General features: G+C 43.3%; 4 protein-coding genes across 4 annotated transcripts in view; 2 read left to right on the top strand and 2 right to left on the bottom strand.

Annotated features, from left to right (window-relative positions):
• Window positions 1-379, top strand: part of LOC130374958 (protein EFR3 homolog B-like) — a 28,233-nt gene extending 27,854 nt beyond the window's left edge. The window contains exon 22 of the mRNA XM_056581937.1: window positions 374-379. Within this exon, the coding sequence (XP_056437912.1) occupies window positions 374-379 (6 nt within the window). The remainder of the gene's footprint in view (window positions 1-373) is intronic.
• The window catches only part of LOC130374793 (protein EFR3 homolog B), an 89,581-nt gene that overhangs the window by 14,508 nt on the left and 61,182 nt on the right, over window positions 1-13,891 (top strand). The gene's annotated exons all lie outside the window — the stretch shown is intronic.
• On the bottom strand, window positions 115-4,563 carry LOC130374797 (protein lin-9 homolog). The gene is made up of 6 exons (XM_056581753.1): window positions 4,345-4,563; window positions 3,428-3,460; window positions 3,181-3,272; window positions 2,580-2,708; window positions 1,898-2,028; window positions 115-1,400 (listed from the first exon to the last, which is right to left on the bottom strand). The coding sequence occupies exons 1-6, from the start codon at window positions 4,373-4,375 to the stop codon at window positions 1,367-1,369; spliced, it is 450 nt and encodes a 149-aa protein (XP_056437728.1). The 5' UTR covers window positions 4,376-4,563; the 3' UTR covers window positions 115-1,366.
• Window positions 4,810-13,401, bottom strand: LOC130374794 (poly [ADP-ribose] polymerase 1-like). Its single transcript, XM_056581751.1, is given in 20 exon segments — window positions 4,810-5,549; window positions 6,199-6,313; window positions 6,445-6,506; window positions 6,619-6,746; window positions 7,651-7,803; window positions 7,896-7,994; window positions 8,098-8,159; window positions 8,162-8,225; window positions 8,440-8,562; window positions 8,989-9,072; window positions 9,269-9,397; window positions 9,757-9,952; window positions 10,385-10,517; window positions 10,625-10,690; window positions 10,885-11,136; window positions 11,461-11,601; window positions 11,778-11,925; window positions 12,092-12,268; window positions 12,750-12,866; window positions 13,002-13,401. Coding segments are annotated over 19 exon segments (2,268 nt in total). The 5' UTR covers window positions 12,804-12,866; window positions 13,002-13,401; the 3' UTR covers window positions 4,810-5,467.

Here is a 13,891-nt window from a genome sequence, read left to right as displayed (position 1 = left end):
TTTAGCTTACACACTCTTAATTACCTAAAAGCTTTAGTTTAAATCAACTTCAGTAGCTGTCAGGAATCTTTAGTAGTACTCATTACTTTGTTATACTATTGTTTTGCCGTCAAACTTCGTAAAAGTAAAATCTAAATTAATTTGGTAATAGTAAGTAATAATAGCGTGTTATTAATGAACATTTGGACCACGACTTTGCATGAGTCGTTGCTCACGGAATGAAATATCCTTCATACAGAAGGGGCAGCTTGGAAAGGTCCTACACAAAAGCAAAGGCTGCCACATTTGCAAGCTTCGAATAGGACATAAACATCTCACATTCAATTTTTGTGTGTCTTGCTATGGTGGTCCATTATTCTCTTGTTGATAATAGGGGTAACCTCAAATCTTCAACGCCATAAGCAGTTGAATTATCGTGTCAGGAACATTGTGTGTGTGTGTGTGTGTGTGTGTGTGTCTCAGCAATGCGTTGCATTGGGAGGTGCTAAATTAGTGTTACCACAGCATGGCTTGGCTTCTAGAAGGAAAAGCCTCCAGCTGTACGTAATAAAATGTGTTGGTGATGGACTAAGTCTACAGGGTGGAATTTACTGTGCTATGTTTGGCTTCAATAAATGTCCTTCATTTTAGCTTGATAACCAATTTTTGTAAGCTCAGTGGCACTATCCAATCATTTATTTTTGAAGTAGAGCACACTCTTCACCTTTAGTCTTCTAGAAGGATACAAAATGTCAGGAAAATAAACTTATAAAAAGTTTGGCAGCGTTTCAAAACCACTAAAGAATATCCAAAAAACTGTGCCAAAAGCAGCTTTCACATTAAACCATACCATACCATGTCGTTACACTCAAAAAATTATTCTCTCCGTCAGTACTTGGTAATGCATTACCGCTGTTCTGCTAAAATGAATGGTGTTGCATTTGGTCTATACGTTAAACAGATCATTATATGTATTTCTAATCGTCTCCATAGAGACCTTCCACTGTTTGATTTCATAGATTCATATATTTCATACACGAATTATGGTATATTATGTTGGTCTTTATTATTATATACTGCCAAAATAATTATCCATTATCTGAATGCAGTTACATTCATTAACATGAATGCAGTTACATTCATTAACATGACTGCAGGTACTGACATGAATGGACATATTGTCATATGGTCATACTGTGACTAAATCAGACAACGATTGGTCTGGCCTGAAGACTTCAATTTGACTATGCTGAATCTTAGCCGGTCCAACCCAAACTGCTTATGCGGCTATGCTAATGGGTTGAGGGTGTTTGCGCTACCCGTTTTAGCTCCCTCATGTGAGGAAGTCAGTACACTCCATGCATTCACTTTCAATCTAGCATGTCATTCACGAGCGCACGGTGCAGGGCTTTTTCAGCAACCTGTTATGCATGTAAAAAAATAAAGTCATAATGTCATTCGTTGAGATGCTCGCACTGTAGAGCCTTATTAAAAAGACAGGAATAAGTTCTAGACAAGTGATTGAAAAGGAGAACCATACAAGTTTTCCTTTGTGATCAAGGAGCAAAATAGTTGTATCATGACCCGTTTGAGGTAATTTGCCTCACTAGACATTGTACAATGCTGCGTCGGGACTATTGTGCATGCACACACCATGATGACGATGCTGAAACAATATATCATGCAGCTCTAAGTCAAACACCTCAGCCTCTACTCTATTCTATTCTGCGACTGATTGCTCTGTGTATGCTAGAGAGAGAGAGAAAAGTCCCCTCTACTCCCTACAAATGAAGGTCATAGCACAGAGTGAGCAACACAGCAGACATCAGATGTCCCAGCTCGTGCCAACAAGCCACACATTGTGGAACACAGATCAACAGGTCCCACAGATGATCTGACGGCGTGCGCAAGACATTACCTGTCGATGTTTGAGTAGAACCATTCGTAGATGCACCATTTATGAGCCTTCGGTAACTTGAGGAGGTTCCTTAATCGGAGACCGATTTTCTGCGATGCCTTCTTGTCTGGAGTTGTGACGGTGGAAAACTTCTGCAAGCGGAAACGGGTGAAATGCTATAGTCAGTCAATAATGTTAACCTCACTCTGACCTTTCAACAAACAGTCACAATGGATGTATACGAGGAGGATTATGCTTCACCATATTGGATACGTTTTGGATTTCCCAAGCTACATTAGTTGGAATCAAACTGAGGTTCTGATTAAATCAAGTTCAGTAAGGTACTTGACTCGACTGCATAGCATTCACATTGATTTATCACACATTCATTCATGTAAATTATTTATTATTATTCTAGATTTAGGACAGACATTCTGCATCTACATCTAGATGCAGGGTCCAATATGTTTAATTGTGGCAGGTGATGATTTTGGAACGTCGCTAAATGTATACAATACAAGAACACAAAAGGGCTACATTCCACATCCAAAGACTACATGTCCTTAGGTGAGGACAATTTCACTAAGTGAAATGTATATTATGTTGAAAGACTGTATGAACATGACTGCTCCTCTGACATGACTCCAGAAGGAGCTTCTGTACCTGGGGTGTGGTGACAAGACTCCAGAAGGAGGGTGTGTACCTGTGGTGTGGTGGTGACCCTCTGACTCCTCCGGGGAGACTTGGAAGCGCCTCGCTGCTGTGGCTGCAGCTGCTGCTGCTGCTCCTCCTCATCCCGAAAGAGTCGACTCCTCTTGGAGCTCCGCGTGGGCTGGAGAGATAGACAGGGGGATGAGTCCTCCATATGGGATCATAACTACATTGCAATTCATTGTAATAGCAATGCTACAGTTCCCCGTTTTAACCCGTTGGATAAAGAAGTACTGCTAATAGCTTTGGAAATGTAGCTGATTCTCTCCATCCAGACATTATTAGGAAATGCATAATTGCTCGTCAGACAAAGCAAGCAAATTTCAGATCCCACTTTGCAGTCTTGTAACTTGAGACGGGCAACAACCCAGTATTTCATATTTTATGGACTGAAAAATGTATGCATTATCCAACAACCAAAATAGTCATGAAGCAACTGTAAGCATTACTGGTTACAAACAATATAATGCACTACAAACTAAGCAAGACATGGAATACATTGCTTGCCACTTCCTACGCTTATTTAGTGTATGCAAGAAGGGTTTATGTCTAACAATATAAAAACATGTGAAACCAGCTTCTTTCTCACTTACCGTGTCCATTGTCAGCGAGGAATTTCGTCCTCTTGTGTTGTGAGCCCTGGGGAAGCTGTTTTTCTCATTTATACTGTTGGACAAACTACCCTCTGAAAGAAGAGCGCAAGTTCCATCTTTAATAGAAGATTAGAATGTCATCATCGGATGATAAGATATTAAACCTTAAATCTCTATTCATTTCAGTTCAATGTTATTCAACAACATGCTTCGACAAAATGGCACACAAATAGTTTTCTTACAATACCTTTCAGACTAACAAGTGCCTCAGCCGAGGAGCCTGAAAGAAAAGAAGACGATATTTAATAGTTCTCCCTCTATATACGATGTAGGTCGTTGTTATTACACAACAACAAACCGGTATAACTAGTGTCAACTTTCCATCTATTCCAATCCAAAACAGTGCTTCGAAGACATGGCGTACAAGTGATAATGACATCCCAACATGACACCATCTTAATCCCACCACATTGAGTGCATTTGTTTTCAGCTTGTGGATACCGTGAAAATGAATGGCCGAAAAACATGTATGTAGCTGTCAAACACGTACGTGAAATAACAGATAAATAGAGGAAGTTGACAAAAGCCAATGAGCAAGAAAACATTTAACTCAAAGCAACCCTTTCTAAAAATGGCATCACGTAGTACCATTTAAAAAGGTAACGTTTAGTTGTCAGCAGGACGAAAGATGGCCTGTCGGCTCCGTAACGTCAAAGATTGTAAACAATGCATTACTGGCTTAACGAACTGTTACGCTCAACAAACCCAGTCCATTTGGAAACACACCTAGCTGAACACATAGTGTGTGTATACGATGTGTTCAGACAGCGGCTATATTAAGGAGGTGATTTGTCATTGTTTTTAGAAATAGTAGTGGCTAGCGTATATTGTGTTGCGGCTAAGCTAACTTGTTTACACAGCTAAGCTACGTGTGTCTCCTTAACTCGAGCTTTAGCTACCACTAGCCCCTTTTGCTAAACACCGTTAGCTAACTTGCACAGACCGGTATTTGTCTTCGTATAAAAGGTGTATTGCATCTTGGATCTAAACTAAGCCCATTACTTTATTGAAGCGAAAATTCCCTACGAAATGGGTATATTCCACCTCACATGGCGTTTGTGTAATTTAAAATCATAAACTCTTTACAATAGTGTTGTTACTCACTCTCATCTAACAGCTGGTCCATCTCCGCCATCTTGAATTAGCCGCGCCGCTTTTTCAAAGACCTTGTCAAAATGCATTCTGGGTCGGGACGCTATGTGGAGAGCAATTTAAGAAACACTTCTAAAATTTACTATTTTTCTGTTGTACAAGGGTTTACTTCCGCTACTGAAGTTATGAGCTCACATAATGTATTACAGTTTGCCTGCTATTTTACGAAAAATACTAAGACTCATGTTTTGCATAATATAAAATGTTCTACATGATTGGAAATTCCATTTCAAAGTTTTCCCTAGATAAATATATGAAAATACTCAATATTTCACCAAAAATATTTGAGCTTTAAATTTCCCTGTACCAACCTTGTTTTTTGGAATACACACAAACCATTAGAAATAATGTAAATGTAAGGTTATATTAATTGAGAAGTCTGATGAACTAAAGCATTATGAAGTATATTGATGCAAAATAATCTAGGTATGTCTCAAGATTTTTATTCTTTGATGTGAATGAAACAAAGTAACATGAACCAGAACCACATTCAACAGCAGTTTGATTTACAGTATCATTGTCCTAAAAACCAAAGAACTTGGAAGACTGATTAAAGGACAAGGAAATCCTAAAGACGGCACCCAGAACAACAATGGTCTAGGACTTCCACTCTACGTCGCCGATAGCTTGTTTCTGACAGTAATTCTTATGGTTGAAAAGATTACCATCCCGCTACTATTTGTTATTACCAGATTTATGAAAAAACAAAAGAAAACGGTAACATTGTATTTCTTGAACCGCTACCTCGAGAGAAACAGGAGATCACTAAACAGTGCCCGAAACGTTCTGTACAGTATTGTGCCTCGCTTCAACAGCAGCGAGTTCCCTACCAAGATGGACACCAAAGTGCCTAATAATATACCAATGCTTAAGCAGTTGACAGTTATTACGTTATGGGGAGTGCATTTAGGGAACTTAAACATCAACAGGAACAATATAGGCGCAACAGCTTGGATCCGTTGTGGAACATGGTGGTCTGCTGAGGATGCAGACAAGCTGGGCGTCCGGGTGACGTGGTGGTCGTGGGGTCGTTCTTTGAGTTTAACCGATTGGACGGTTTGACCGCGGGCCTCTCTCACCAAAGAGACGTCTGGTAGTTGAACTTGGTCTTCAGCAGGTACTTCAGGTTAACCTGTGCAACGTCGTAAACGATGTACCTGGGAGGAGCAATAGTTAAAGGAAAGCTTCCAAACTAAAGCGAGATGAAAGCCAATATTGAGTGTGCAGAGAGGAAAGAAATGTCGATTCCTTCATCGATTCCTGCGTATCAAGGTCTTCCTATCAATACTCTAAACCAATAGCTGTACTAGAATTGGCTTTAGAAGAAAATATATATTTTTTCCCCGATTGGAGCAAAGCCGTTTTAAAATATTCTAGTCTACACACGCAACAACAATCTTTAAGTAGTTTATGTGCTGCCAATGTCAAAGTATGCTAGCCTGTGTTGCTTGGCAACCATATGCTGTCATGAGGAACTATATTGCTTGGTGAAAGAATGTTTGCATAAATAAATGCATTTTATGTTGCCTTGTGTTCATTTTGTAGCTATTGGGGTTTTAGACACTCCACCTGGCGTAGAGCCCAACAGCGCCCCCTAGCTTGGTTAATAATATAACTGTAAACCATGGCCTCTCCTGGCTTACTGCTTAAACATCTGCCAACCACACAAATTGAGCAGAAGATCGAGTAAGAAAAGTTATAGTGAATAAATCATGATGGTGCCGGAGAATTGATTTAACCAAATAATGAAGAAGAGATTGCACAATCAAACTCATGAACCAAGTGGAAATATTTGAATAAGGATACTCGTTGTAGAGAAGACTGGTGTCGTCGATGTTGGTATTGCAGCCCTTTCCTAGCGGCACCTGCACCCCATCTAGAGTGGCAGTGGACCCGGGATCAGGGGCGGTTCTGCCCACACCTAGTACGAACCAGAAGAACATTATTACCATCAAGTCTGACAAACCAACAGGCATAACCAACCAAAACAAGACATGAAGCATTCCTATTACGCAACAAATGACTTGTGGTTAAGAAGGTGAAGAACTTCACCTTTAACACTGTGTTTTCCCTTAGGTAGTTTGGTAATGTGCGCAGCCTTCTTCAGTTCATGCCTGCAATAAGACAAACATAAATAATCACAGCGTTAATAAATTGACACAAAGGAAAATCCAGGTTGAACAAAGTCACAACACAAGGACATGGGGCCATGTGTTTTTCACTTACACGTTGCCAAGGGCGACCTCTCCCAGAAGTAAAAGGCCTACGGGATCCAACTGTGACACGTGGCAGTAGTTTGCACTCTTGGACACCATGTCGGCAAAGTACACACCCTTGCCGAACATGTAACCAGTCTGAGAGGAAAAAGGGCAAAACGTCAGGCTTTCCAAAAAACACATAAATCCTGCTCTTAAAACAGTGACAGCGGAATAAATCAATACATTATTTTTCCTGGTTATACATTCACCCCTACAATCTTCCATTGTTTGTTCCAAGATGTTCCGTGCTCTTGTGTATGAGTTTCCATGGAAACCCAATATGCAAATATTGTTTTACATATTGATCCACAAAGCAGTAAATACAAGTTTAAAGGGGACCTATTATGCTTTTTCAACTTTTATGACCCATAAACTTTGTTATAACGATTGAGTCATTTTTAACCATACCAAAGTGTCAAATAATGACGTACATGCATTTTGACGTATTCCCTGCTGACAGTCTGGGGTGGCTGTGCAGAGCGCTAAACACTCGGGACAACGTTTGCGATTCACTTGTTCACATTTCCGGGAAATCATCTACGTAGAGGCACTCCTGCCGCGCCCCCATATGCCTGGTCAAATCTGCCCGCGCGTGCGCTTCAAGGAAGGTAACCAATCACAACAGAGTTGGGTTGGCAGGAGGGGGGCGAGGGGGCGGAGAAGGACGAAACCGAGCGTTGACAGAGAATGCTGAAAGCGCCCAGATGAGAGGAAGAGTTTCCCGAAAATCTACATCGTTTTTTGTGTATGGTTAAACATGACTATCAATCATTATAACAACGTTTATAGGTCATAAAAGTCAAATAGCATAATAGGTCCCCTTTAACAGCAGTGAAGCAATAGGGAAAACCGCCTCAATCTTTTAAAACCAAGTGCAGTCTTTAAAATAAATCGTTAACCTATCCTATTGGTCGATTGGTAACCTATCGGTAATCCATATGCACACTCATCCCAGACAGGATGCGTGTGTCTCTGGGAAGAGGCAACAAGCAGCACTGACCACAGGGGCCTCTGGGGGGGCGATGCGCAGACCCTGAGACAGGATGCCGGCGTAGTTGGTGGTGCGCGAGCCGTGCCACAGCAGCTGCCGGTTGTGCAGGTCCTTGAAGGGCCGGAACCTTTGGTACTCGCCCTCGCGAACTATTTTGAAGATCTGGAGAGAGAAGATGGTTGTTTCGGTTGGTTCTAAAAAGCATTGAGTGTGTGCGTGTATATGTGTGTGTGCCACGCGTGTGTCCAACTCACCTCGTCTACTTCCAGTGTGTAGGTGTTGTGTGTAGCAGCGTGTGTGTTCTTGACATATTGCATAATGATCTCGGCCTCCTCGCTGTTCTTGTCAACCACCTGTGGAAAAAGTAAGCAGATAGTCAGGTGACCAGCCCTCCCAACACAGCAACGACAGTAAATGATGGCAGATGCATCTGCGATGGAAGGGAACAACGCTCACTTCAATCTTGGTTTTGAGTTTCTCATAGTTGATATCGATGGGATCCTTCCCGTTGTCCTCTGCCCTCCTCTCAGCAGGCTGTAGGCCACCTCAATGTCCAACAGGTTGTCCAACATCTGGACCTTGGACTGTACCAACACAAGAGACATATTTCATTACACACCCGAGAAAACACAGGGGGCCAAAACGATATGGAATGGACAAGATTGAGATCTCAGTATCCCAATGGCCACAACAATAAGAATTTATAGATTTTTATTTTTCATTATCCAACTTCAGCAACCTTAATTTTATCCAATAAATACATCCATAATAAGAGGAGGGTGAATGTCATGCTCTTGCCTGAACGTAGTCCAGGTTGCTCAGCAGAGGGGGTTTCTTCATGCCGAAGTCGTGGGGGATGAGCGTGTAGAAGCGGTTGGACAGGTCTAGGATCTGGGACTCGGCCGAACTGTCTGTCACAGCCTGGGGTCAGAGGAAAGGTTACACACAGATATAGATTAGATGACCTTGCTGATCTCACAGGGGAGAATGTAGCTGGTCACCGTGTAATGGGTTTTGGCACGGAAAATAATTCCACAACCTTAAAACACAGTCATGTTGTCTATAAATGTGTTAAAACATTTTATGATATGGTCAAATCCATACGCCATCCTCGAGATTGGCAGCATTTTCACTGTGCGCTGTTGGAACTTTCATTTGATACATATATGATCAAAATATCTTATTTTAACTGTTGAGAAATACAATCTTTATGATTCCCGTCACAATGTGCCCTAATATCCTGCCAAGGATAAATTAAAGTACATCATGCCCAAATCAGACTTTATGCTTTCCAAGAGCAGGTTTAGAGCCAGTGGAGGCGGAGGGGACCAGGGTGCTGGTACTGACCTGCTGCACCTCACTGAGGAGGGCGTAGGCGCTCTGGATCTGCCTCTTACTCAGCTTTCCCAGGGGCATCTTCTGGAGGTCGATCTGCACACAGGACAAGGACACAAATGAGGAAAAAACACAAAAACATTAATTATTTTGGGAGCTATACAAATGAAAAAATATATATATTCAAGGTGATGTTGCAACTCCAGGGACCAGATACATTCTCATCTAAGCTCCCATCTGCGAGGTGTGCGCACGCTTACACCGATGATTTGGTTTAAGGCTGGAGTATTACCTCAAACTCCACCATGGCCTTCTTCATGCTCTCCACGTCAAAGATCATCCTGATGAGCTCCTGGACGGGCTTGGCCAGCTCAGACTTGGTGCCAGCACTCTCCGTGAGCCTCTTCACAGCCTCCTCGTCCTGCCCGGCACCACAGAAACACAGACCATCAGCGCCATAGACAGAGACACCATATATGACACAATTATCTTTTGATAAGATAATCACTTAAGCATCATTCGTGAAGTGTTTCTGGGATATACAGTAACATGTGTTGCGATTGTAGGGAGTGGTGATCTAAACTAAGTCATGCACATAATGTGGTTTGCATAACAATCGAATCTACTGAAGTTTCCACCATGTTCTAAAAATGCTCCAACTACCATTAGATCAATCAATACAACAAGGTAACATTTTGTTATTGATCACAAAATGTATGGTTACGAGATTGATACCGAAGAAGAAAAGTGTTGCGGTGAGGTTTTCATGTGAGCGTGTACCTGTCCGTAGTCGATCTCCAGCGGGTAGAACTTATTGGGATACTTGGTGAAGTTGGTGCAGTTCCAGGTGTTGCCAGTCTTATCCGTGTAGACGCCCAGGAAGTTGTCCATGGCTGCGAGCTTGTCACTAAACTTGTCCAGCTTGTGGCCCCCGATGGTGGTGCCCACGCGGCCCCAGGACCTGAACACCCAGTACCTGCAGCGGGCACCCGGCAGTAGGGGGTCAGTTAGGGGGGAGCTCAGCTAAGCTCATGGGCCCTCAAGACTGCCAGCACGGCACTGGCTCAGTGTGATGATCAGGGCACGCACACTCGATTCCTGTTCTATTATAAATAACTAATCTATATTTAGATAAGAAATAAATCCTTATAATTATGCATTTTTCTCAGAGCATGCCAACATACTCATTCTAGCAAGGCTAATATGCTGGCATGCCAAGTTTCAAGGGCCCTTTCACATCTGGGTGGACACTCACAGTGTATGACATTCCTACAGGGTAGATCTTGAAATGGCTTGTAATGGCCAAATCAATGTCGCAACGTAGAGGTAAACCAGGGCTCCTTTAGCAGCAACGCAGATACGTCCCGCCCTCTGTCTACAAACTGCACACTGGGGATGTGCGACTGACCGCTTCTGGACGTCGTCCTCCAGGAGCTGCAGCTTGTAGTAGGAGTTGGTTCCGCGGACGATGTCCACCAGACCCAGGGTGGCGCTGTACATCTTCCCACTCTGCTCCAGGACATGGGCGCTGTTCTCCAGGCCTGAGCGGAGCAGAGTTCGCATTCATAAATAAAGAGAACTAGAATAACTTTTTTTCCAAAGCATCAATACCGCGAGTGCAAACATTCTAAGCATGGTCGCCACTTACCCGAATCAGGGTCCACGGCAGCTCCTCCTTTCACAGTTAGCTTCATCTTCTTAGACTTGCTGCCCCCTGAAACAAATTGCACATTTTACTCCACAACCGGTTCCACTATACTAGCCATCAAAGCATGTGTTTCAAGAAAGAATACTGGGTATCTCCCTACATCCACAGACATACAATCAGCAGAAACCAACGTGGAACTCCACCTAATTATAAACATAATGTCTGTCAAATAAAAAACAGAAGCGTAAAAAGGCGTTTACCTTCCTCCTCCTTCACGCGGCCGGTGCTCTTGGCGGCCATGGCCCCGGACTTTGAGGGCACGGCAGCAGCCTTGGGCTCCACTTTGACCTCCACCTTGACCTCTGCCCCCCAGGGAGAGATGGCGTGCACAGAGACCAGCTCCTGGAGAGACTTGCCCGACGCCTTGACGTCCGTGAGGAACTCCTCGGCGACCACTCGCACCCCGGCCTCCTTCACCTCCTCCATCTTCTTGGTCATCTTCTCCAGCTCCTCTGGAAAAATGTGGAAATGAGTTTCTACCCTTTGACAAGCTGTCTCACGCGGAGCTCTCCGCGTGAGACAGCTAGAGCGATATCGAAATTTGTTATTTTTTCACACGATAATTATGCTCAAATGATTTTTTCGCATAATCTTTTATGCAAAAAAAAAGATATTTTTGATATCCTGATACAGCCCTCTAATACGTCTAGCTGAGGGTTAATAGAAGACAATAAACGATAATCTTGAATTACTGCCCAGCTGTAGCAGCAGTGAACCTCAGAGGCATCTGGCTGTATATTGGTCTGTACACGTTCACGAGGAGGGCGGATTCGTACTTGCGTTGCTGAGGCAGAGGTCTGCCTTATTGGCTGAGGGGGTTATCTTCCCGCCCATCTCCTCCACGACAGCCTTGATCTCATCCTTGTTCTTCTTCAGTTTACCCACAGCAAGCAGCTTCATGCCCGTCAGAGGCTTGCCTACAAATTAAAATAATGACAAAACAAAGATTTTATTTTTTAATATCCTTTGTTTAAAATTGGCAAAATCTCAGATCTTAGTTGGAGGAAATGTGTTTTTTTTTTGTCAGACATTATATATTTGTGTCTGTATGGCGTGACGGGGGGAAATAACGGGTCAACCCTGCAGTACTGACCAGCTGGGGCCCCTTCTGGGAAAGGTTTAGTCGACCCACTGGAGGCAGCGGTGGCGACGACCAGGGTGGCGTTGGGCTCAACCTTGGGGAAGATCCGGTCCTGTTTCTTACACTTGAACTTCTTGAGGAAGGGAACCTCGTGGAATTCCTGAACAAACACCAAGTCATAGTTTAAAAAAAACATTGCAAATGTAAAGGAAAGAAACATGTCATTAAAAAATGTACACTTTACATTACCATTGTAATTAAATAGTACATCTTGCCTTCTACTTTTTAGAGTATATGTCGAGTAAGCTTAATGTAACCACACACACCTTTGGAATGACCCAGTCTGTGCGGACGGGCGACTTGGTGGTGAACACACACTTGGTCCAGGCAGAGATGTCCCCGCTGCAGTAGTAGGCGTCGCCCTTGAACACCAGCTGCCCCTTGCACTCCGCACAGGGCTGGAGGGAGCCGAACGCCATGCCGTCCGCCAGGCAGTCCACCAGCTAGCAGACAACACAATTCTGGTCAGAAACAAGCCCGCCTTCTCTCAGCCAATCCAAAATACAATCCATGGATCTGCTTGTATTATCATAAACACCAGACAACATGGCTACACCCAATTTAAACCAACCAACTCGGAACTTGTTGGTATACAAGCATCTGGTCAATTATTACAAAGGTCAAACTCATGTTTTCATAATGAATGTCTGTTAAGTCACTATATTGCGACTGAGGTAAAAGAATGGTGATTAAGCCTATGGCCAGCTAATGAAAGCCCTTGCATTTGCAGCATTTTGAGTGTAACCAACTGTGTGTCGTTGGTGACACTGTAACTCTGGGAAAAAAATACTGGCATTCACCAAATGAGCCCCAAAGAGAACGAAACGGATATCTTGGAAAGTGCCCCATTATTGACTGAATGTAACCGTAATGTGTGGGAGAAGGGAGTGACTCGGTGCATCTAGACACGAGCAGCAACCTTACGTTGGACTCTCCAGATGGCACCTCCTGGGAGTTTGCAATCAGCAGCTCCTTCATGTCGTTGGCGGAGCAGTTCTTCTTCAGCTTGTCCTTGATGCCCCATATCAGCTGACTCTGCACCTGGAGACACGAGGTCAAGAAAAATGGGTTGGCTATAGGTGTTCATGGATCTACCAAGCAGGTTCTTAATAATACTTGATTGGGTGCATAGTCATTGAAGGCTGTTTGGGTCATTTTCATCTTTTAGGGAAGCACCTTTAGTTGGTCCTCAAGCTTTTTATCTTCGTCTTCTTTCTCCTTCTTCACTTTCTTTGACACCCCGTCCAACTCGTCACCGTTTCTCTTTCTACAGGGGCAAAAAAATCATGTAAGTTACAAACAATTCGGTCAGAAATCATGTCAATATGATAACCCGACCCGACCTATCAACGTGAACTTTCAAAATAAGATCGAAACTTTCTAACTAGGAGCAGAGGAAGACAGAAAACCTGGGATTCGCTTCACACAAACATTTAATTATGACACCTTTAATCATTAGGGAAACTAATTAGAGCTTCATCACCTGATGGACGGACATAAAGCAAACACAAACACAAGTTGGATCATGCCCGGTGTCCCCAGGCTTCATTACCGGTGACACCTGGTCACAACATGGCGAGACGTATTCTTCTGTCCCGCGTTAACACAATACCATAATGACCATCCCAAAGCACCCTGTTTGTCCGTCCAAGCCTTTGGAGAATAACTTATGGAGAAACATCCTATACCAGAAACAAATAGACACCCAGGAGGGGACGATTAGCGACTATAAAACAACCTACCTACTCCAACTATTATTTATTCTTTCATAATGGCTTTCTGAGTCACAGTTTTTCCAGCTAGCTGCGGAGCAACAGAATTATCCCACGATGACGCCAGATCTCAACCGCTCTTCTGTCAGCCCACCGGCATACCTAGGTGAGTGATACCGCTAATTGAAATGCAATCTGGTGGCGAGATACAATTCAAACACACACAATTCAAACACACTCCCTCTGTTCAGGATATGCATGGCGTAACACCAGTTTGCTGCTGGATCTCAACGCTTCTCTCAGGGCGATGATCAACGCCGGCGTGAACTCCTCGCTCCCGGACCCGCTGAGGAA

This window comes from Gadus chalcogrammus, chromosome 21 (genome assembly GCF_026213295.1).
Source record: "Gadus chalcogrammus isolate NIFS_2021 chromosome 21, NIFS_Gcha_1.0, whole genome shotgun sequence".
In the NCBI taxonomy this organism is placed as follows: domain Eukaryota; kingdom Metazoa; phylum Chordata; class Actinopteri; order Gadiformes; family Gadidae; genus Gadus; species Gadus chalcogrammus.
The sequence above is the reverse complement of the archived record's forward strand: the minus strand, read 5'-3'. Positions and strand labels throughout refer to the sequence as shown.